Source organism: Periplaneta americana, chromosome 3, assembly GCF_040183065.1.
Source record: "Periplaneta americana isolate PAMFEO1 chromosome 3, P.americana_PAMFEO1_priV1, whole genome shotgun sequence".
NCBI lineage: Eukaryota > Metazoa > Arthropoda > Insecta > Blattodea > Blattidae > Periplaneta > Periplaneta americana.
In genome coordinates this window covers 206,675,268-206,697,779 of record NC_091119.1, presented here as the reverse complement: position 1 = coordinate 206,697,779, position 22,512 = coordinate 206,675,268, and the positions used below count along the sequence as shown (strand labels likewise).

At 33.6% G+C, this 22,512-nt stretch overlaps 2 protein-coding genes across 5 annotated transcripts in view; both read right to left on the bottom strand.

Annotated features, from left to right (window-relative positions):
- LOC138696976 (uncharacterized) overlaps positions 1–2,614 on the bottom strand; it is a 32,214-nt gene extending 29,600 nt beyond the window's left edge. For both annotated transcript variants that reach the window (XM_069822523.1, XM_069822524.1), the window contains exon 1: positions 2,526–2,614. In XM_069822523.1, the coding sequence (XP_069678624.1) occupies positions 2,526–2,598 (73 nt within the window). In that variant the 5' untranslated portion in view covers positions 2,599–2,614. The remainder of the gene's footprint in view (positions 1–2,525) is intronic.
- Positions 2,615–11,928: 9,314 nt separating this feature from the next.
- LOC138696975 (uncharacterized) overlaps positions 11,929–22,512 on the bottom strand; it is a 49,539-nt gene continuing 38,955 nt past the window's right edge. For 2 of the 3 annotated variants that reach the window (XM_069822520.1, XM_069822521.1), the window contains exon 9: positions 19,459–21,288. In XM_069822520.1, coding sequence (XP_069678621.1) covers positions 21,221–21,288 — 68 coding nt within the window. In that variant the 3' untranslated portion in view covers positions 19,459–21,220. Of the gene's footprint in view, positions 14,078–19,458; positions 21,289–22,512 lie in introns of those variants that run through there. The other variant, XM_069822522.1, reaches the window with a different exon arrangement.

The window sequence follows — 22,512 nt, the reverse complement described above, 5'->3', positions numbered from 1 at the left end:
AATTTGAACAAAAGTGTGACTTTTCTTATTGCTCCAAGCCCTTCATTTAAAAAGATGTTTAAAATACAAATTAGAGGAAATTCTTAACAAAATTATGTGTATAATGTGACTATAATTCGAGTTGTATTACTTCATTTGTCATATTTCCTTGAAAATTACTGGTTGGCACTTACAACGTACACAACACAGGATTTTAAATTGTCATTACTCAATTTGAATGTTATATTTGCATATTAGTTTTCTAATTGTTTGTTGCAAATAATGCCATAAGTAATAATAATAATAATAATAATAATAATAATAATAATAATAATAATAATAATAATAATAATAATCTATAATACTAATAAATCTGTAGCCGGAATTTTTCTGGTAATTTTCGATTTTCCAAAAATAACTGGTCCTAACATATATAATTAACCACCCTGAAACCGAAAATCGCATTTTTGAAATTTTTGTTTGTGTGTCTGTCTGTATGTTTGTTACCTTTTCACGCGATAATGGCTGAACCGATTTATATGAAAATTGGAATATAAATTAAGTTCGTTGTAACTTAGATTTTAGGCTATATGGCATTCAAAATACTTTATTTAAAAGGGGGGTTATAAGGGGGCCTGAATTAAATAAATCGAAATATGTCGCTTATTATTGATTTTAGTGGAAAATGTTACGTAACAAAAGTTTCTTTAAAAATGATTTCCGATAAGTTTTATTCTTTACAAAATTTTGATAGGACTGATATTTAATGAGCTAAATGAGTTTTAAAATTAAAATAACGCCATTAAGACGGTGCAATCAATTAAGAACAAATGACTTCGTCTATATGGGGCCTTGGACAACAACAATAGAAAGCTATTAAACATAGTAGCCTACAGAGAATGTTTCTGTGTTTGTGTGAAGTAATATCAGAAGCTAAATTAACCGATTTGTATAATTAATTATTATTTCACCATTGGAAAGTGTAGTTTCTCTAGATGGACATAATGCTATAATGTTATTACAGTAACGTCTGAGTAAATCGACGACAGGTAAGATTAAAATAGCTTCTTATGCACAGAAAATTTGATAGGCTATTTTGTACATTCGTTTTCTGTATTTCTTAAGGGAAGAGGATGGTATTTTTTGGTGAAAAATGAGTAAATTTTCAAAAAACAATTTTTTCCCTTAAAATACTCTGTGATATGTGCAGAATACATTGTATAATATTTTGTGGGTATTTGTGCCCTTATCAGTTGTTGAGACGCCATTTTTAAACTTCCTGCGCTCAGGATTTTTAAATCACACCGCCCTTTTGTTTGTTGTTTCCGGAACTTCATTTTTTTTTTCAAAACCAAATTTTTCTTTAAAATACTCTGTGATGTGTGTGGAATACATTGTATAACATTGTGTGGGTATCTGTGCCCTTATTGGATGTTGAGACGCCATTTTCAAGTTCCTGCGCTCTGGATTATTAAATCACACCCCCTTTGATTGCTGTTTCTGGAACTTTACTTTTTTCGCTACATAGCCAGACAAAAATCGATATAATTTCTGAACTATTAAAGATATATATATGAAATTTAGAATACACATTCTCTAGACTACTAGGAAACTTTTCTCTGTGACGGAATTTCCCTAATTGATTTCATTTTAAAAATAAGTCTCTCTGTTTGCAAGAAAGAAAATAAAAAAAATGTTATTAAATTTTAATTGTTTATTTTACAAATGTAGGAACTAATATCAAATTTCTGTTACAGACAGTTTGTAGAGCGTGCTTTTACAAATAAATTGTAACATAGTGTTTAAATTTATCTTTAAAAATGGCTTAGATATATCGAGTTTAGTAAAATCCTGCATTGGGTACATTTTTTTTTTCAAATCTGCCTCCCAAATAATTTATTCAAAATATTTATATTTTGTTGAGTTGCTATAGCCATGAGCTCTCTACATACAAAAAATTAATATTTTACACCAAATAAGAAAAAAGTTTTAAAAATTACTATCCTCTCCCCTTAAAGTAATATTTATGTACACTCATTTTAATCTCAGAGAATTAACGAACAACGAGAGTGTATTGATTTAGTATGCAGTAATAGTACGTTAGCTTAGCAATCCATTATTTTATAATTCAAATTTTAACTATACTCAATTGAATCGTGTTAAAATACATAAAATATATATGCAATAAATGCAATGCAAAAAAAATGGGTAATGAGCGAAGCAGATTATCTTGCGCTGTTGTAAAAGTTGTTCCCTGGATCAAACGTCCTATTTTAATTATGTAATTACTTTATATTTATTTCTAACAGGTGCAGCGGAGCGCACGGGTACGGCTAGTAGTAATAATAATAATAATAATAATAATAATAATAATAATTGATTGCGGTGAATTAAAAGAATGCTCAAGACAGTTGAAATTAAGCACTACTGCACGGTTGCGAAAAGTGAACTTTGGCGAAGAAGAATGTTCGCTTCTTTTCAGATGTCATAGAACGCGTATTGAGGATTGATCTACAGTACACTTACAGTACTTGAGGGCTACATACCTGAGTCTGCCACGTTCTGTAGTCCTACACAGAAGACAGCTACTAACACGAGAATCCTGATGCTTGTCGTCATTGTGAAACGGAAGTATTGTTGTGACAACGAGGAGCGCCTGTAGGCCTATATATACCTGCCTAAGATTAATTAATTGGCCATACTAGTCAGGAAACATGCTCAATTGAGCAGAACAAAGACAAAGCAAGTGACAAATTGACGTCAGAGGTAAACCGGGTCCTTATATAACCTGCAGGAAAATGTTGAGGAAAATGTCTTTAGCAAGTTATCAATTTTATTATGACGCACTATCCCATAATTGTTTAATTTCTCCATGCATACTATATATGTAATACAATCCATTATACCTTTGCGGGCCTAAAATAACTTTTGTGCGAGATCGTGCGTATTTGCTTGCTTTCCGCATAAAACCAATACGCGGTAAGTGTGAAATACCACATTCAGTATTCCCAACGTAACACACATAACAATTTCCCTCTTCTTACTGCTTAAGCGCCATATTCATTTTACTGCTTTAGGCTTTTAACATATTATTTTTAGAGACGTTTAACATAGTAATAATTATAAATTGGAAACTTACCACTGCAATTTCACCTAAATTGCAATGTTAATTATTGTTTTTAAATATTTGCAAAAATTAAGTAAACTCTACAACACCACAAAGGTTACTGCATTTGTAATGCAAGTAACATTAAGGAAGCCGTGAAAAAATCAACAAACTTGCCGATGTTATTACTGCAATATGTTATATAAATAATATTGTTAAAATATTAAAATTAAAAATAAATCATTACATAACCTTACCGTTTGTTTTAAGTTCGCATTTATAGACTGGGGGGAAAAAAAGACAGACGTATATCACGGCCTGCTGGAGTATAGTAAACACAGAAAACATTTTATAGGAACAATGTTGAAGATAGATATATTTGTTTTCCATAGTTGCCGTCATTGAACAGAAACCAACATGGAGATTTCATTGCAACTAATTATAAATTCGTCTTTGAGGTATGTAATAAACGATCTTCGCACAAAATAATGTACGATGCACGAGCGGTATGTTTGTTTTCATGTTCTCGGAAATTAAAAAAGCTCAACTACGTTTCGCTTTTTCAATCTTTTCCTCGAACATGAAAACATCAACATACCGCTCTTGTAACGCATATTACTATTATAGGCCCTAGGGCCAAAAAAATATGTTGTTTGTTTATTTATACTTTTATTTATTTAATTGGCAACAATTTATCTTCAGCTTGTTTGGCTTTGACAACTTCAGAAAGAATTTCGGTTTCAACAGATCCCGACATCATTTCCAGTATACAGAACATTGCTTATTAACAATGCCCGGATAGTTACGTACTAAAGATCAGTAAAATATGTACATATATATGTACTTAGAAGTCTTGAAATATGTAATAAAGCCATTAAAAAAAAAACAAAAAATATGTAACATCATAATATCAGAATTTCCTATATTTTCTTGAAATATATTGCTGTCTCAACACATACCCTATTATGGATCCAATACTACAATTAGGTACAGGGACATCATTTTATTTTTACTATCATTTTTAATATTAACCTGGCTATACCTTTGGATCAACGCCGTTTGCTACTCCCTTCCACGACTGGAGTTCGATGATACTGGCGTAATATAGAAACAAATCACTTTACTAGGTATAGGAGGGAAGAAAAGTAGTTCATCCATTTACGTAAACTACAAAATATCGTGCTTTTGAGTTTGATCATTTTCATTAGGTTTTTGTTTAATCAAAATACAGTACAGTATTAACAATGAGTGTTTTTACTCACGAACTGAGCTATTCATTCGGACGTATTCATTATGCAGTGTATATTATACTGTCTACAGCACATTAGCGTACAATATAGAGAATGAAGTTAAATTGAAAAATAATCATAATATGGATATTTAAACACATTTTTGAAAATGGTGGCCATTCATTTCGATACAGGCATCAGTTCTAATGTGCATATCATCGCAATATAGACTATTGTACCTAATCTCAATTAACCAGTTTCGTCCTTCGTAACTAGTAACTCGTGTTGAAATAATTCTGTACCTACTCTATAAAAGGGTACCTTACGTACTGTAAATTTAATCTTCACTTGTGCCCGATCCGAAAAGATAAAATTACTCAGACATACTATCTACTGTCCGTCCAAGTGGTTATGCCGTAGGGTCGTAGAAAGGGAGGAAATCACGTGACAGTTAATTACTTAACGAGGCCCTTTTATTTAAATTGTTTTAAACAGCTGTATAATATTACGTAGATGTCCAATTCCTAACAGAAATTAATGTTCTCAGAAAAGAGCTAAGACAGCCCAGCCACTAGCTGGCAAATAAAAGCAGGTGGGGGAAACCGGGATACGACGTAGGCAAATGTACGACAGTACCTGTGCGAAAATGATTCAAAGTTGAAAGCTCTTTCGTCACTGGAAAACGCGAACATATTTTTGGAACGTACTGTTACTATGACCGTAAGGCTACTATGACTGTATATGCGGTCTTGGATCTGTGTGCAGGACGGTTGAACTTCATTAATAGAAGGGGTGGGAGTGAAGTACATTAAAAAACTCAGGTACAATAAAAATTGAAGTAAAAATAAAATGATGTCCCTGTATAATAATCTGGAGATGTATGTAAATAACTCAAAAATTGAATATTACATATTGCTGTTAATTTTCCAAATTACGATCCCCATAAAATAAGGAACAAACATGTGTTTCAAATTGTCAAGTAGAAAACTTCTCCTTTTATCGCGTAACATGGCTTTGTACTCACTAAATCATTGTTGAACTTCACATGAAGTAATGGGTGCTCATTGAAACTTGCACAAATCTCAATTTCAAAGACTTCAGTACTACCTTCACTTAGCACTGACTGTTTTGAATCCTGGGTTTTTCTTCAAACTGGAATAGAGCTTATCATTCACTGCAGCTACAACCGGCCCTTGTAGACTTTCCAGAGAAGTGACTACAGAATGAATAACATCAAGGCTGTCTGAGACTTTGAAAGAAGATGTCGCCAAAGATTTAATGGCAATGCATGAATACGAAAAATTGCACTGGATGTGGGCAATATAATTTTTAAGAACGAAGACATTGCTGTGTTTCACCCATCCGGACACAGAAGTCTCATTGAATCATTAAAAAATTAAGCAATATTTTGATGATTGCATTTTAGTAACACCTCACAGACTTACTGGCTTCATTATCTTTCAACACGCCCACTGTAACATTTCCAATATGCCTTCCCTGTACATCAGTTGTCTCGTCAATTGAGGCCCAAATGGGATCATCAGCACCAATTTCCAAACGAATAGAGTTGATTGTTTCCGTATATAAATCAGTCAAATTCCACTGCATTGAATTAAATAATACATGTACATAAGTCAGGTACATAGTTCTTTCTGATTGTAGATTCATCTGGCACAGTTTCACGTGTGTATTTCTCAAGAAACTCTCACAGCACTGGATTTTTTAAATTTCCAAATAGGGATATAAACACAAACCATAGCATGCAAACTGAGATTCCTGAGCTCCTGGGTGTTTCTGAGCTTGAGGTTCAGTGAGTAACAACGTTTTTTGAGATGTCTTCGAAGCAAGGGTCCGATGTCGTGATGGGGATAAGTGTTACAGGACTTGAAAACGTTGAGAACAGGGCACATTCTTCTCACAAACCAGGCAAAAAATATCTTTCTATCTGGGTTTTCTCCTTCAGCATCTTTTAGTGCAATATTTATCTTGAATTAAAGAAAAATTTAAATGCTGAGGACACACAACACAAAGTTATTGTTCACTCTACACACGCCGCCTAACTGCGACTAACTGACGCTTCACTCGATGACATGGCATGGCTTAGACATGCAGCACACACAGTGTTCAATTTTCTTAATCTAACTGGACAAAATTCATTTTTCGACTTGTTGATGTCACTATATATTTTTATGAATACGTGTCCCTGAATGTACGAAGGATTTTATGAAGACACTACACGGCATTTCTCGTGAATATTTATTTGTTTTACAGCAGCGTAAACATTGCTATCTGCAGAGGGTTGAAACCACACTCCTCAGTCGCAATAGAGAGCGCTTCGTTTAAGGTCGCATTAAGGAGTGATAAATTGTGTTTTGTTTTCTTATTCCATATGGAATTTATAAATCGAGGTATGTGCTTCAGCATACTATGTAATTTAGCTAAATTACTAAAATAGAGTCCACAATACGGCTTGTATTTGATATGAAGGACATTTATATATTTTTCTCCAAAAACTCTGACTTAAGTTACAAAATGCTAACTGCTGTGTGCTGTCAAGCTTTTGTCATCCAGTCTGCTATCAAAAAATCTGAAAGTTAGAATTTATAAAACAGTTTTATTACCGGTTGTTCTCACTTTGAGAGAGGAACATAGGTTAAGGGTGTTTGAGAATAAGGTGCTTAGGAAAATATTTGGAGCTAAGAGGGATGAAGTTACAGGAGAATGGAGAAAGTTACACAACGCAGAACTGCACGCATTGTATTCTTCACCTGACATAATTAGGAACATTAAATCCAGACGTTTGAGATGGGCAGGGCATGTAGCACGTATGGGCGAATGAGAAATGCATATAGAGTGTTAGTTGGGAGACCGGAGGGAAAAAGACCTTTGGGGAGGCCGAGACGTAGATGGGAAGATAATATTAAAATGGATTTGAGGGAGGTGGGATATGATGATAGAGACTGGATTAATCTTGCTCAGGATAGGGACCAATGGCGGACTTATGTGAGGGCACAATGAACCTGCGGGTTCCTTAAAAGCCAGTAAGTAAGTAAGGAAGTAAATATGTAAGTAAGATTTGACATAAATGTGGATACATTTCAACAATTCATAACATATACCATTAATTAAACAGGATAAGGTAAGCCTACATATTTTATAACAATTTTTTTTTATATATTCATTTGCATTGATAGTTACTAATTTTGTTTAATTGAACCCCTACAAGAGAGAATTTTTCTTGTGTAAAAGTATGTACTCAGAGTGTTGTTACACTAATCGAATACGCTACCTGTAAGTTCTGCATAAATTTTCATGAAAATATGTTAGATAGGAGAAATGTTATTAATTTTGTTTAAATTCATCCTCTAGAAATGGGTAGTTCTCCTTAGGCAAATGTAATAAAAGTTTGTACACAAATAAAATATGCTACCTTAAATTTCTGCATAAAGTTTTATAAAATATGTTAGATAGAAAAGAAAATAATAATTTTGTGTAAATTCATTCCCTATAAAGGGGTAGTTTACCTTACACAAACGTAATCAGAGTTTGAATAATTTCGAAGGAAAATTGTTCCGGGCCGGGCATCGAACCCGGGACCTTTGGTTTAACGTACCAACGCTCTACCAACTGAGCTACCCGAGAACTCTACCAGACATTACCGATCAGTTGGTAGAGCGTTGGTACGTTAAACCAAAGGTCCCGGGTTCGATGCCCGGCCCCGGAACAATTATTCCCTCGAAATTATTCAAATCAACTTTACAGGGAGTTATACCTGAAAGCTTGATTTGCATAATACACGTCACTGTTCGTTAACAGAAAACCACAATTTAAGTCACACGGAGTTAACGTGCACTCGAAGTTGGTTGCTTGACGGTTGTCAGCCCAGTTTGAGGTCTGTGGATATAGAGGGAAAAATTGGATCCATGTCTGGTAGAGTTCTCGGGTAGCTCAGTTGGTAGAGCGTTGGTACGTTTAACCAAAGGTCCCGGGTTCGATGCCCGGCCCCGGAACAATTTTTCCCTCGAAATTTTTCAAATCAACTTTACAGGGAGTTATACCTGCAAGCTTGATTTGCATAATTCACGTCACTGTTCGTTAACAGAAAACCACAATTTAAGTCACACAGAGTTAGTGTGCACTCAATGTTGGTTGCTTGACGGTTGTCAGCCCACTTTGAGGTCTGTGGATATAGAGGGAAAAATTGGATCGGTGTCGGGTAGAGTTCTCGGGTAGCTCAGTTGGTAGAGCGTTCGTACGTTAAACCAAAGGTCCCGGGTTCGATACCCGGCACCGGAACAATTTTTCCCTCGAAATTATTCAAATCAACTTTACAGAGAATTATACCTGAAAGCTTTATTTGTGTAATCAGAGTTTGTCCTGAAATCAAATACGTTACAATGAAGTTCTGGATAAAGTTTCATGAAAATCTGTTCAAAAGGAGAGAAGTTATTAATTTTGTCCAGCTAGATTAAGAAAGTTGCACAGTGTGCGCGGTGACAAATTGCGCATTACGCGACCGACGGACACGCAGTGGCAAGGTGAGCATCACGTGACCGACGGTCGGACAGTGAGATTCAAGACAGGTGACCTTTTTGACCGTGTCATGCAAGGGCATACACTTCCAGGATATTTTATGAATTTCAATAAAATTGCAACTAAGCATGGAAATGTTAATAAATATGTAAAAATACCTACGTATGAGTAAAATATGTGAGAATATGTAGGCCTACTTATAAGCAAAATATGTAAATATATGGACATTAAAGTTTACGTTTTTAGACTCTAATTGGCATGAAACTCCAACATATCACAAATGTCGCATCTTAATGTTAATAGAAAAAAAACTGTAATTATATAATTATCCGAGCCCTGCTAATTAAATTTAGAGACTGGTAACTTAGCAACAAGGAAATAAAAGCATCATGCATGGCCTTCCTCCACGAATAATTTTTATACTGCGCACTATTTTTTTTCTAATATACACAATTCCTAGCAAAGTGTCACATGCGGTGAGAATTTTTTTATTTTTAGCTCCGTACCAGGATGTAGATACATCAACGTTTCGCAACATGAATAAATGAATTAATTTGGGAATGGATGGAGGAACATTTAAAAGATACGCGAAAACTCATCCTTGTAAGGCAATTTGTAGCTCAGACGAAAAGTCTATGTGAGCTGCAAGCCTGTTGGCCATTTGTCTTACTCCTATTTTCGCCATTCTATATGAAGGAACATAAAGAATTTGTAGGGGAAAGTAAAAAATGGACAACCTAATAGCTAACACATAAGGAGGGCAAGGAACACAAAAGAACACAGCAGGGCAGGTATGCTATAAGTCAGGGCAGCCAGTGGAGAGAGGGACGCCGCAGTCCTCGCAAGAGAAGGGATCCGAGCACTTGTTCTGTGCGAATGGTAACAGAGTAAACTCACCATAGAGTATCGAAGGCAAATGTCAGGTAATATATGGCGAATCCTCAGTCTCATCTCGCCAATAACACCTTGCTATAACCAATCCGATCGAAGTTAAATAATCAAGTAGTTGATACTTACTTACTGGCTTTTAAAGAACTCGGAGGTTCATTGCCGCCCTCACATAAGCCCGCCCTCGATCCCTATCCTGACCAAGATTAATCCAGTCCCTACTATCATATCCCACCTGAAGTCCATTTTAATATTATCCTTCCATCTACGTCTCGGCCTCCCCTAAGGTCTTTTTACATCAGGTCTCTCAACTAACACTCTTTATGCATTTCTGGATTCGCCAATACGTGCTACATGCCCTGCCCATCTCAAACGTCTGGATTTAATGTTCCTAATTATGTCAGGTGAAGAATACAATGCGTGCAGTTCTGTGTTGTGTAACTTTCTCCATTCTCCTGTAACTTCATCCCTCTTAGCCTCAAATATTCTTGTAAACACATTATTCTCGAACACCCTTAACCTCTGTTCCTCTCTCAAAGTGAGAGTCCAAATTTCACAAGCATACAGAACAATCGGTAATATAACTGTTTTATAAATTGTAACTTTCAGTTTTGTTTTTTTTAAAGACACTCTATGACAAAGCTTCTGAACAGAATAATAGCAGGCATTTGATATTGTCGTTACATAATAAACTAAAAAAGAACATGGTTACAATGAAGTACACTCAGGATTGTGTCATTACGCATAGAATATTGTTTTCCTATCTACATAATTATAGGCAATCATTTAGATTGTGCAAAATATGAAGAAAATTATATAATTAATATTTGTTTAATAATGCGTTATAAGAAAGATAATACAAATAACTTATTTATCTAAATATCATGATTTATAGCCCATCCAGATCTCTTCAAGGAAGAACTGGCTCTCGGGGTACGTGTGCGGAAAGCAATTGGACAGGTGCGCGAGGATGAGTGGTCGTGTTTTACTGACAAGGGAAGGGTTTCGGCTCGAACAGGAATTTTTGGTTAAAAATTTGTACAGGGGCTTACCTCACAATGATGATGAAGACCGTAAAAGCATTCATTTGTCTAACTCTCCGTTTGGTTGGTATTGGTCAATACACTTCTTTAAAAATGTACATGAGGATTCTCTATAAAATGCATGAAACAGCATGGAGCAGAGCGATAAGCACAACACGCAGAAGCAACACCTGAACAATCTACTGAACCACACTCCAGTGCTGAACAATCAAATGCTACCTGAATTACATTTTTGAACTCCGAGACTTGTTCACGATTCACGTAACCAGCTGACTGCCAGGAATACTGAAGCATAGGGCGGTACACTGGAGCAGACAACTGGTTATGAACAACAGAGTGCATTTTCATTATAAATACTCGATTCCCAAGTTAAGTTCTGGATTCTCAGCAAGAGACCTTATGCAATCTGTTATCCTCCGAGCATATATTTTGTATTGTCTAAGGAAATAGATATTCAGAGGCTGGAAATATTTAGTTTTTTTTAGGTGGAATGATCATGCATTCCATATCTTAGTCTTGGAATGATTAATTTATTAAGGTCGTGTCCTTGTGCCCATTCAATGACTCACACAACAGTATATACTTTTGATTAGCTGCAATATTTTCAGACAGAATGTTGGAGAAAAATGTTCTTAAATGGGCTTTAGACATTTTATCACTCGCACTAGCTTCTAGGCTAGGCTAGGCTAGGCTTACGGGTAAGCTGTCCCATCCCCTTAACTTGTGCAGTGCTCTTCCCACCCTTCAACTTGTACAGTGCTCTAACAGACAAACCACACATTACACAAACGAATGCTTTTGGGAGCTTTACAGAGATGTAAAGATGGGCCTGTAAAGAAATTTTGGATACGAAATTCCTGTTCGAGCCGAAACCCTTCCCTTGTGAGTGAAGCGGCTTTCATCTATAGTTTGAAATAAATGCATCTCAAATAACAATTGCCAGTTTAATAATAATAATAATAATAACAATAATAATAATAATAATTATAATTATTATTTATTTATTTAATCTGGCAGAGCTAAGGCCAGTAGGCCTTCTCTTCCGCCCAGCCAGACTCTAATTCTAATTAAATACAATTGGTTACATAGTTATTACGTTAATATCTAGATCATAAAACAACATGAAAGTAAATAATGAAAATTTGATAACTAATGTTAGTGTGACAATAATAAACACTGGTAAGAAATAGTTATAATAATAATGATAATAATAATGGTAATAATAATAGTAATAATAATAATAGTAATAATAATAATAATAATAATGGGTTATTTAGATATTTATCTGTGATATATATAACCATTAAACATTGAGAAACCTGAAACAGCTATTATTGTTAACAATAATTGTTAGAAAAATATTTCGTTAGGGTATTCTTAAATTGGTTTGATGTCTGACAGTCCATGACATTACTCGGTAGGGAATTCCAAAGTCGAGGAACAGCCACAGTGAAAGAAGATGAATATGAGGATGTTCGGTGGGAGGGAATGGATAATATTGAGGAGTGTTGTGATCGTGTGTCTAGGTTATGATGGGTGGATAAATTTTGAAAACGAGACGCAAGATAGACAGGAGTGGAGAAATGCAATATGTGAAAGAGAAGGGAAAGACAGTGGATTTTCCTACGATCTTCTAGACTGAGCCAGGACAACATTTCGAGGGATAGTGTTACGTGATCAGCCTCAAGAATTCCTCTAAACATTTATTTAGTAAGCCTAGTAGTGCTATGCCTGAAGAACACATGATCTTGCATGTACCAAAATAAACAAAATAAGGTTAGTTTAATTCACAGATTACAATATACTTAACATATAAAGACCATTCAACTTGACTACTATAAATTCCATGAAATGACACTACATGTGTGTCAGTGCTATGGGAAGTGAAATATCTGGACATACAGACCTAAAAATAGGGAATAAAACCACCGGTACAGTAAAAAAATGCCAGCACGACAAGATTACAGCACGTCGGCATCTCTAATAGCTAACATCAGTCGCCAGACTTGCTGAACATTATTAGCATTGCAACTATTAATAATAATTAAATAGTACCGTAACATGAGTAACGGTTAGGATGTGTGACCGCGGAACGAGCGGACCCGGGTTAAAATCCTGTTTAGGAAAGCTATTTAGAGGCGATTTATTTCCGGGGTTTTCTCTCAAGCCAGTAAGAGCAAATGCTGGGTAACTTGCGGCGTTGGACTCTGGACTCATTTGGTTGGCATTACCACCTTCATCACACTCAGACGCTAGATAGCCATAGCAGTAGATAAAGCGTCGTAGAGTAATGAATTATACAATTACAAATTAATATAGAGTATTCTCATTTCTGTTATTGTAATTCTTACAGATTCATTTCTCTAACATAAATTTAAAAGAACTAAGGAAGAGACTAGTGAAGTGCTTTATGTGGAGTGTGGTATTGTATGGGACAGAAAATGAACATTGCAACGAAGTGAATAGAAGCAAATAGAATCATTTGAAATGTGGATATGGAGAAAAATGAAACGTGTGAAGTGGACAGACAGAATAAGAAACGGACCTGTGTTGGAAAGAGTGGGTGAAGAAAGAATTATGCTGAAACTGATCAGAAAGAGAAAAAGGAAATGGCTGGGTCGCTGGCTGTGGAGAAACTGCCTACAGAAGGATGCACTGGAAGGAATGATGAACGGGAGAAGAGTTCGGGGCAGAAGAAGATATCAGATGATAGACGACATTAAGATATTTGGATCATGTGAGGAAACGAAAAGGAAGACAGAAAATAGGAAAGATTGGAGAATTCTGGGTTTGCAGTGAAAGACCTGCCCTTGGGCAGAACACTTATGTATGTACTGTGCTTTAAGGTGCTAGTATATGGTCTGAGATGAAGCTCACAGAACTCTCTCTGTCTCTTTCTTAGAAGTTCTTCGTAATTTTCTAGAGTTAAATGTTGCAACCGTTTCCTATTTCAATTCTGAAACTCTGGCAACCTATATGAAATTCAAATTATATCGTAACCAAGATACCTTGTTTAGTTTATTTTTACGGTACCTAAACTTCCGTGAATCCTTAAGAACTTTTGTGACAATTATCACAAAATTTGAAATGTTATTATTTTAGAATTAACATATTTAATGAAGTTCAGACAGATAATTTACAAGGTAATTACAAAACCTTTGCCTTAACATAAATGAGCTAAATATTTCTTGGCATGGATGTTGTCACTTATGCAGGTTACATCATTGCACCTTACTTAGGAGTCTATTCCACGTTGTATTTCTTCCGAAGTGCCACTCTCCGGTCATCGCAAGTTGGGCCTGGAACAAAGAATATTTAGCAGTAATAAAACAGTGACCAATACGCGTTGCTTCAATACAAATGTAAGGTGATAGCAGTTTTTATAAAGAGCGTAATTAATGTTCTTTCCATTAGTGTCTGGATGACATTTCTAGTTGTTTTAAGAGGAACAAGTGAGAAGCTTCACATCTTACGTTGCCATAGAGACAGACTCCTTACGTCAAAGAGTAAGACTAACAGCTGATAGGTATATAAATGAAAGTTTGGCTGATCATGTTGTGCCATTTGGCCAATTTGTAGGCGATAATTTTGTTTTAATGCATGATAATGCACGGCCGCATATTGCCCATGTGGTCGGAGATTATCTCCAAGAAGTGGGAATCCATGTTCTTCCATGGCCAGCAAGGAGTCCAGACATGAACCCAATTGAACACGTGTGGAACATGCTGGGACGGCGTGTTAAGAATAGACGACCGAGACCAGAATCGTTACAAGAGTTGAGGCGAGCACTTGGCGAAGAATGGGAACTTATTCCTCAAGAAGACATTGCTAACCAAATTGAGAGCATGCCAAGAATTATGGATGCAGTTATTCAAGCCAGAGGGGGTAATACCCGTTACTAAAAACAGTTTTTAATGGTTAAGGCACCATAAAATGAAAAAACAGTTAGACCAAACAATGCCATAGTTATACGCCCTTTGTAATTTTTTGTAAATTTTCTCATCAGAGATTTTTTTTTTTCAAATGTTGTCGTATAAGGTGCTAAATGAAACATTATTTTGTTTAAATGAGTTTTGTTTCATTTTGAAATAATTGGCAACAAAACACAAGCAAATATAGAAGTGTCCGGTTTTTTTGTCCCTGAGTGTATTATTTTAATAGAATTTTACTCAACAGATGAGGAAATGTAAGAATAAGTAGTTTAACCCTTTGAGGCACCAGAACAAGTTTGAGGTGGATATTGGTCAAATGAAATAGAATATATAAAATGGAAATGAAATTTGCAAACAATTCTTATTTTCATAAATTTGCGTACAAATTAGGAGGTGGCTTTATTTGAAGCCACTGTGGCACAACTTCACGACATTAAAACAATTCAGACTTTTACCTAGAAAAAATACCAGAAATATATACTTGTGGTAAAGAATGACTCAAATGTCTCAAAGGTTTAATGGTTTTAAACATCTTTAAATGCTTACGCGCATTTTAATTTTCTATATCTTCGCCACTCCTCTGGCTCTAGGCGTGTTAATAACATGGGGAATTAAATGTTGCAAATGATTACTGGAAAGAAAGCTATGTGACTTCGTACCGTCGTCAATAGCAACCAACATTATCACGGCAAAGTCCATTAATTACTTTCCTAAGAACAAGCTAATAACGTCATACTTATGGCAGTGGGAGTGGAAAATTAGTTGTAGTAGCTGAGACTGCTTACAGAATGAATGGGACACAAAATTGGCTGTAACTACAAAACGAGGCGAAATTGGACGTGCGTGCATATGAACCAGTTTTGCTTTCACTGGATGAAATGTGTCCAAAATATTAGGTTGTATTCCATATATTAAACCCATGTTCTTCATATCGCAACAATACAATTTTAGAACCCTACATTAAGCTTATTTAAAGCATATTATGTTGGAAGCAATATTAAGGCTGACAAATTTATCGGCAGAACCGAAAGTTCCGCCACACTGTTTAAGTACCCATAAACTGCATCAGGACAATTTTTGACGCAATTCTGCAACAACGCAGTACAGTTGGTAACATTTATGTTATAAAGTGGAATGAGGTTATTGTAGTTCTTGGAAAACATTACGAGATTGCTTAGAGAGATTTATTTTACCTTTGTGGCAATATTTCCCTACTTGTCTAAAGTTATGCATCATCTATGGGAGTGAGACTTCTCATGTAATTTATGCCTAAAACTGCTAAGAACACAGAAACATCAAGTGCTCGTAATGCATCTATATTTAATTTCCTAAGTTTACATTGTTTACATTACAATTTCCCTCTAATTGCGTTGATTCTTGCTCAAACAAGTAAGTTACTCTTGAACACAAGATCACATGTGTAGGAGTTAAATGAATCAACATTTTAATTTAACTGTGGATGTGAAAATAGTTCTGATACATGAATGTACATGAGGTCCGTCGCGGTGGCTCTGCCCATCCAAGCGGTCCGTGGTACGATTCCCGGTGCAGAAATGAAAGAAATTTATTTTCCCTCTATGGGAATGGGTGGTTGTCCTAAGTCTTGTGATGTTTCTGCGGTGGCCCTGCGTTGACCCACATCCAGGGGAGTCCGCGTTGTGTAGATATCCAATGTGGATTCAGAGACAATACCCTCCCTCCCCTCCGCCACAATGGTTTATAAGTCAGTACTACAGGGAAAATTAAAACCGATAAAGAGAGAAAGAACAATCCAATCATCATAGTTGATACAGAAAAACTCGTTTCCGATGTTGTATCTTTGTCTGCTGCGTCCTAAACTATAGTGCAATATTTTGACAGCGTAATTATATTAATGATATTTATGGTTTGGGCTACAAATTCATACATTAATTGAAAGACCAGCCTCATGGTCTAGTGGATATAGTTCATTAGGTCCCGGGTTCAATTCCCGGTTAGAGCACAGGAATTTTTCCTTAAAGGGGTTTATTCCTGTGTTCGTCCATGGTCTGCAATTTAGGTTAAGTTTAGATTTAAGACCTCTCCTGGCACCACATTATCATAATCATCCTAACACATCATCGGGGTAATGTAACTCCGCCTTCCAGGTTACAACTAAGCCACGGCCAGGAGAGAAGACTAGAAATGTCGAAAAGACAACCTGGTGGCATTAAAAAAACATTAATTGAAATGTCCTTACGATCCTCTCGTATTCTTAAATTCAATGAAAAGTCATAGTCAGCGTGAAAAAGTAAAATTATTTGAACATAATATGAAATTACGCTTACCAGATGTCCCGTATTGTAAGAGATGTCACGTATTTGAGACCAGAAAAACTTGTCCTGTATGAATTAAATACGGGACACAAAATCCCGTATTGACGGATATTTCATAGGTAGCCAACGATTATTATTATTATTATTATTATTATTATTATTATTGTCTTTATCATTATTATTATTATTATTATTATTATTATTATTATTATTATTGCCATTATCATTATTATTATAAGTATTATTATTATTATTATTATTATTGCCATTATCATTATTATTATTATTATTATTATTATTATTATTATTATTATTATTATTATTATTCAGCTAAACTAGAAAATATCCAAAGAAAATTAATTTTTCTTTGTGCGTTCAGATTTGTACCTAACTCCTCTTCTTTAAATTACGAACTAGCTAGTAAATATTTTAACTGTACCAGTCTGTAATCGAGACGTCAGGATATTGATTACACTTTCTTTAATAATGCTAGTAATAGTGTCATTGATTGTGATTCTTTTATACATAACACCTACCTTAGAATTCCCGTGAAAGGTCTTCGTGGGCAAAGAATTTTCTTCACTAAATTATTTAAATCCCTTTCTCCAGTAGCCAGGTGTATTAAAAGTGCTAATTTGCAAGATCTGATTTGATTTTACTTATGCATGATATATCCTTACTTGTTATTTAATATATTTTATTATTTGTTAGATATTGCCATTTATTTTGTTGCATTTGGTGAATGATACTGCCATTACTTTATTTTTCCATTAACACTTATATCTAGGTAATTGTCATTGTCTCAATGTAACACGTGCTGTGCTGATCATACTAATTGTACTGTTCCTTTAGTTGTGAGATTATATTCATATGTATTAATTCTTTTTTTCTTTTTAGTTAATACTGTATACTAGATGTATTTTCCTGTTTGTGATTATGTATTCAGTCTCATTTTTTATTATATAAATAATTTTTATTATTGTTATTTTAAAGTTAATACTGATTGTGTATATGTATTCAATCTATCTTTTTTACTTAATTATGTTTATTATTATTTTTAAGATAATATTTGTATACCGGTATGCATTTTTCTGTATGTGATTTGATCCTGGTTGAGTGGAAGAGAAGGCCTGATGGCCTTAACTCTGCCAGGGAAAATAAAACTATTATTATTATTAATCATTTGTTCTGTTTAGTTTGGTTTTTTATTTTGTGCTGATGTTTTGCACATTAATATTCGAAATAAATAAATAAATGAAAGAAATAAATTATTATTATTATTATTATTATTATTATTATTATTATTATTATTTTATTGTTATTACTGTCATTTTATTTTTACTTTTTTCATTGTCTCTACTCTTGGTACGGATATGGTATTACATAATTATGATAAACATTTTATTAACATAAGTGTCTTTAGAAACGTAATAACGAATAAGGAGCTAAATTTAAACCTTGACTGCCTTCTGTTTCAGTTGAAATTAATTACATTCCCAAGCAATAGCTGTGCATGTTTATTGATTGGTACATTAATTCTTCTTGATTGGGTGTAGTATGTGTGTGTGAAGACGCCGAAAGTGTTTCAAACCAAAATGACTGATTCTTCTTACCATAAAATAAAGAGAGCGTGTTTATTGCAGTTAGGAAAAATAGAACGTCATTAGTAGTTTGTATAAATACAAGCTTTGCAGTTACCTCTTCGCAATCTGTACCATAAATGTGCTTCTAAATGTTATTAATACAAATGAACTATTTTTTAATGATTTATTTTGCTAATAATTGTGATACAAAGCAATATAAACAGATAAAACTTTAGCTCACCCCTGGAAGAGTAGAACTCGTGCTCAGGGGTGGATTCCTGAATTCAAATTAAGAAGTATACTGTATAATACACTTTGTCTTATGTCAACTATACAATAAGAATATATAAATTTAAATTTACAATTTTTCATTAATTACAAAATCTATACATAACTTTTTAAATTTAATGCTAGAACTGTTAGAATTGGCAAGATTAGGATATTTAAATATAAATTTCTTATATATTCTTAGGTCTAAATTACTATTATGATTAAATACTGTAACAGTGTTGCATTTTGGTTCAAACAATCTTAAAGAATTCATACCCCTTTGTTTCACAACTATAGAGAATACAATTCAAAATTATTTCGATTTTTATGTATGGATTTTATTAATACAATAATAATAAATTTGTCTTATTTTAAGAACATTAAAGTCAATAAACAATTTTTGATGTGGTTTATGAAAACATCATTTAACTATTTTCTTCTGTAATAAAAATTCCATACATGATTACCGATTGAAATAAAGTTAACTATATTGTGCGTAATAAACTTATTGATAAGCATTTCCTCAATAAAACAAAATAATATATTCCACATAATTTATTACAAAGGTAATTAATGTGTTGGTTCCAATTTTAAATGACTGTAGAAAATTATGCCTAAATACTTAACTTCAGAGGACTCTTTAATAATCGGACATTTACACTGCATAAGGTAACAATCAGAATTATGTAATTTAACACTTAATATAGATGTAGGAGGTCTGTTACATTTTTCAGATCATGAGAATGAAATAATTAGGGTTTTATTTTCGTTGATAGAAAGATAATTTATATCAAACCATTTTTTATTAATTTAAGTCCATTATTTGAATTATTATATGCATCATAACAGGTTTTTCCACCAAAAAGTAAAACTGTGTCATCTGCATAAGAATAATGAACACCATTGTATTGTTGTAAGTCAATTTTTAATAAGTCATTAATATATTATATTAAAAATAAAATAGGGCCAAGAACTGTGCTTTGGGGAAGACCTATATTAATAATTGAAGGATCACTTGAATGATTGTTAATTTTCGTTATTTGAGTTATGTCATTGAGATTTTTATTAAGTTTAAAGCATTACCTTTGATCCCTAATAAGTGTAATTTCTCAATTAAGATGTCATGTTTCACTGTATAAAATGGTTTTCTTATGTCCAGGAAAATACCAGTACATTTGTTACCTTGATCAAATTCTCTAACAATTTTTTTAGTAACTTGATATATTGCATTATCTGTACTAAACTTTTTTCGAAAACAAAATTCAGTATCACTTAATATATTATGTTTATCAAGATAATTCATTAATCGAACTTTAATACATTTTCTAGTAATTTTGAAATCCAGAAAGTAATGATATTGGTCTATAATTGTTCATATTCTTTTTGTCTCCTGTTTTAAAAATGGGTTTCACACTTGCATTTTTAAATTTATTTGGAAAAAGATAAATTAAAAACATGAGTTAGAGGTTTGGCAATATAATTTATAACCACGTTAAGGTTTTTAGCACTTGTGTTATCAGGACCAGGTAATACATTATTTTTTAAAGTTTTGGCTGTATTGATTATTTCATCATGTGATACGAAGTAAAGATAGGCCTACATACAAAAATTTACTGAAATTACATTACTAAGAAGATTGCCATTTTTTTTTTATAAACGATACAGTATCCAAGTCAATGTGTGTAAAATAGGAATTAAATTCTGTTAGATTATGTTTTTTATCACTTAAGATTAAACCATTTCGAGAAATAATCTCATTAAAATATTCTTTTTCATTTACTTCAAAATTTGCCGTTTCTCGCACAGTTTGCCAAAAATTAAGTATTATTGCTATATTTTTCTAATTTGGTAGAGAAATAATTAGCTTTCGCTCTCTTTATTACATTAGATAATATATTACGAAATTTATTTTTTTTTAATATAATACTAAATGGTCCTTTTCTTAATTTCTTTGGGAGTAACATAACTGTTTTAATAGCTAAGCTATTTTGTCATTAGGCCTACTGTGCTTTAAGATGCTAGTATATGGTCAGAGATGGCGTTCACAGATTTCTCTCTCCTTCCCGTGTATTCCTGGAGTTACATGTTGGAAATCTGGCAAACCCTATATGAAATTCAATTTATAATATCCTAATCAAGATATTTTGTTTAGTGTATTTTACAGTATATGTACATAAGTAAAACTTTAAGAACATTTGTGACAAATTATCACAAAATTTGAAATGTTATTATGTTAGAATTAAGAAATTACTGAAGTTCAGACAGACAGTTTACAAGATAATTAGAAACCCTTTCCCTTAGTATAAATGAGCTAAATATTTCTTGTCATGGATGTTGTCACATGCAGATTACATCATAGCACCTTAGTAACGAGTGTATTCCACGTTGTATTTCTTCCGAAGTGTCATTCTCAGGTAATCGCATATTGGGTCTGGAACAAAGAATATTTAGCAGTAATAAAAGTGTCCAATACGCGTTCCTTCAATACAAATTTAAGGTAAAAACAGTTTTTATAAAGACGTAAATATTCTTTCCATTAGTGTTTGGATGAAATTTCTGGTTGTTTTTAAGAGTAACAAGTGAGATGCGTCACATCGTACTTTGCCATAGTGACAGAAGTCTTACGTTAACTAGATCGGTGTCTACTATTATTGTATGTTGTGTAATGCACAAAGAGTAACCGAGTGTGATGGAAGAATTAGAACGCAGTATGTTTACATTTGGTCTGCAAGTCAGAAATAAAAATTACGGAGGGTCGTGTCAAACACGAGTGTTTCAATAGTGACACAAAACGGTTACTTGAATGCAGCTTTTAAGATTTTTTTTTGAGAGCTTTGTCTTAATCTTTACGATTCTTACTAATAACTATTTTCTGTGTTCAGTACGAGTGCCTATTTATTATTGATATTCAACTATTATTAACTCTCTTTGTCAACTCTGAAAGTCTTCATAAAATAAGTGATCACAATACCGTCTTATTAGAAATCGTCTGGGAAAACACAGTAAATCCGAGGCCAAGTCCAGTGTCTGTCTGGAACTTCAACAAAACCGATGGCCATGAATTACAAACGTTTCTACGACAAAATCATGATGACTTTCTAAGGACTGAAGGAAATGTGGAAAATGTGTGGCATAAATTTAAGAGTATAATTTTCGAGGCATTAGTAAAATGTGTACCTTCTAAAATAATTAAGAAAAATCCGGACCCAGAATATTACACTAATTATATTCGCTACTTAAAGAAAAAGACAAGGCGCGCATTTAGCAAACGTAAACGAAGCCATGAGCATTGGGAAAAATATGTCGAATTAATTAAGAAACTTGAGTGTGAAAAAAGGTTAGCTCAGGAAAATTTTCTAAAAACTATTTTAAAAGAAGATGAAAGTAACAATTGGAGACAGTTTTATAATTATGTACGCAGGAGAAAAGGAAAAAACGAAGGAGTAGTGCTTTTACGAAATCAGAACGGAGAAAGTATAACTGATGACAAAGAAAAGGCCGACTTATTAAATTCCTATTTCATTTCGGTTTTCAATAATAATAATAATAATAATAATAATAATAATAATAATAATAATAATAATAATAATCCCGCTGATAGGAGTGGTTGTGTCACAGACCATGAATGTGAACCAAATTCGACTTTCAAAATAAC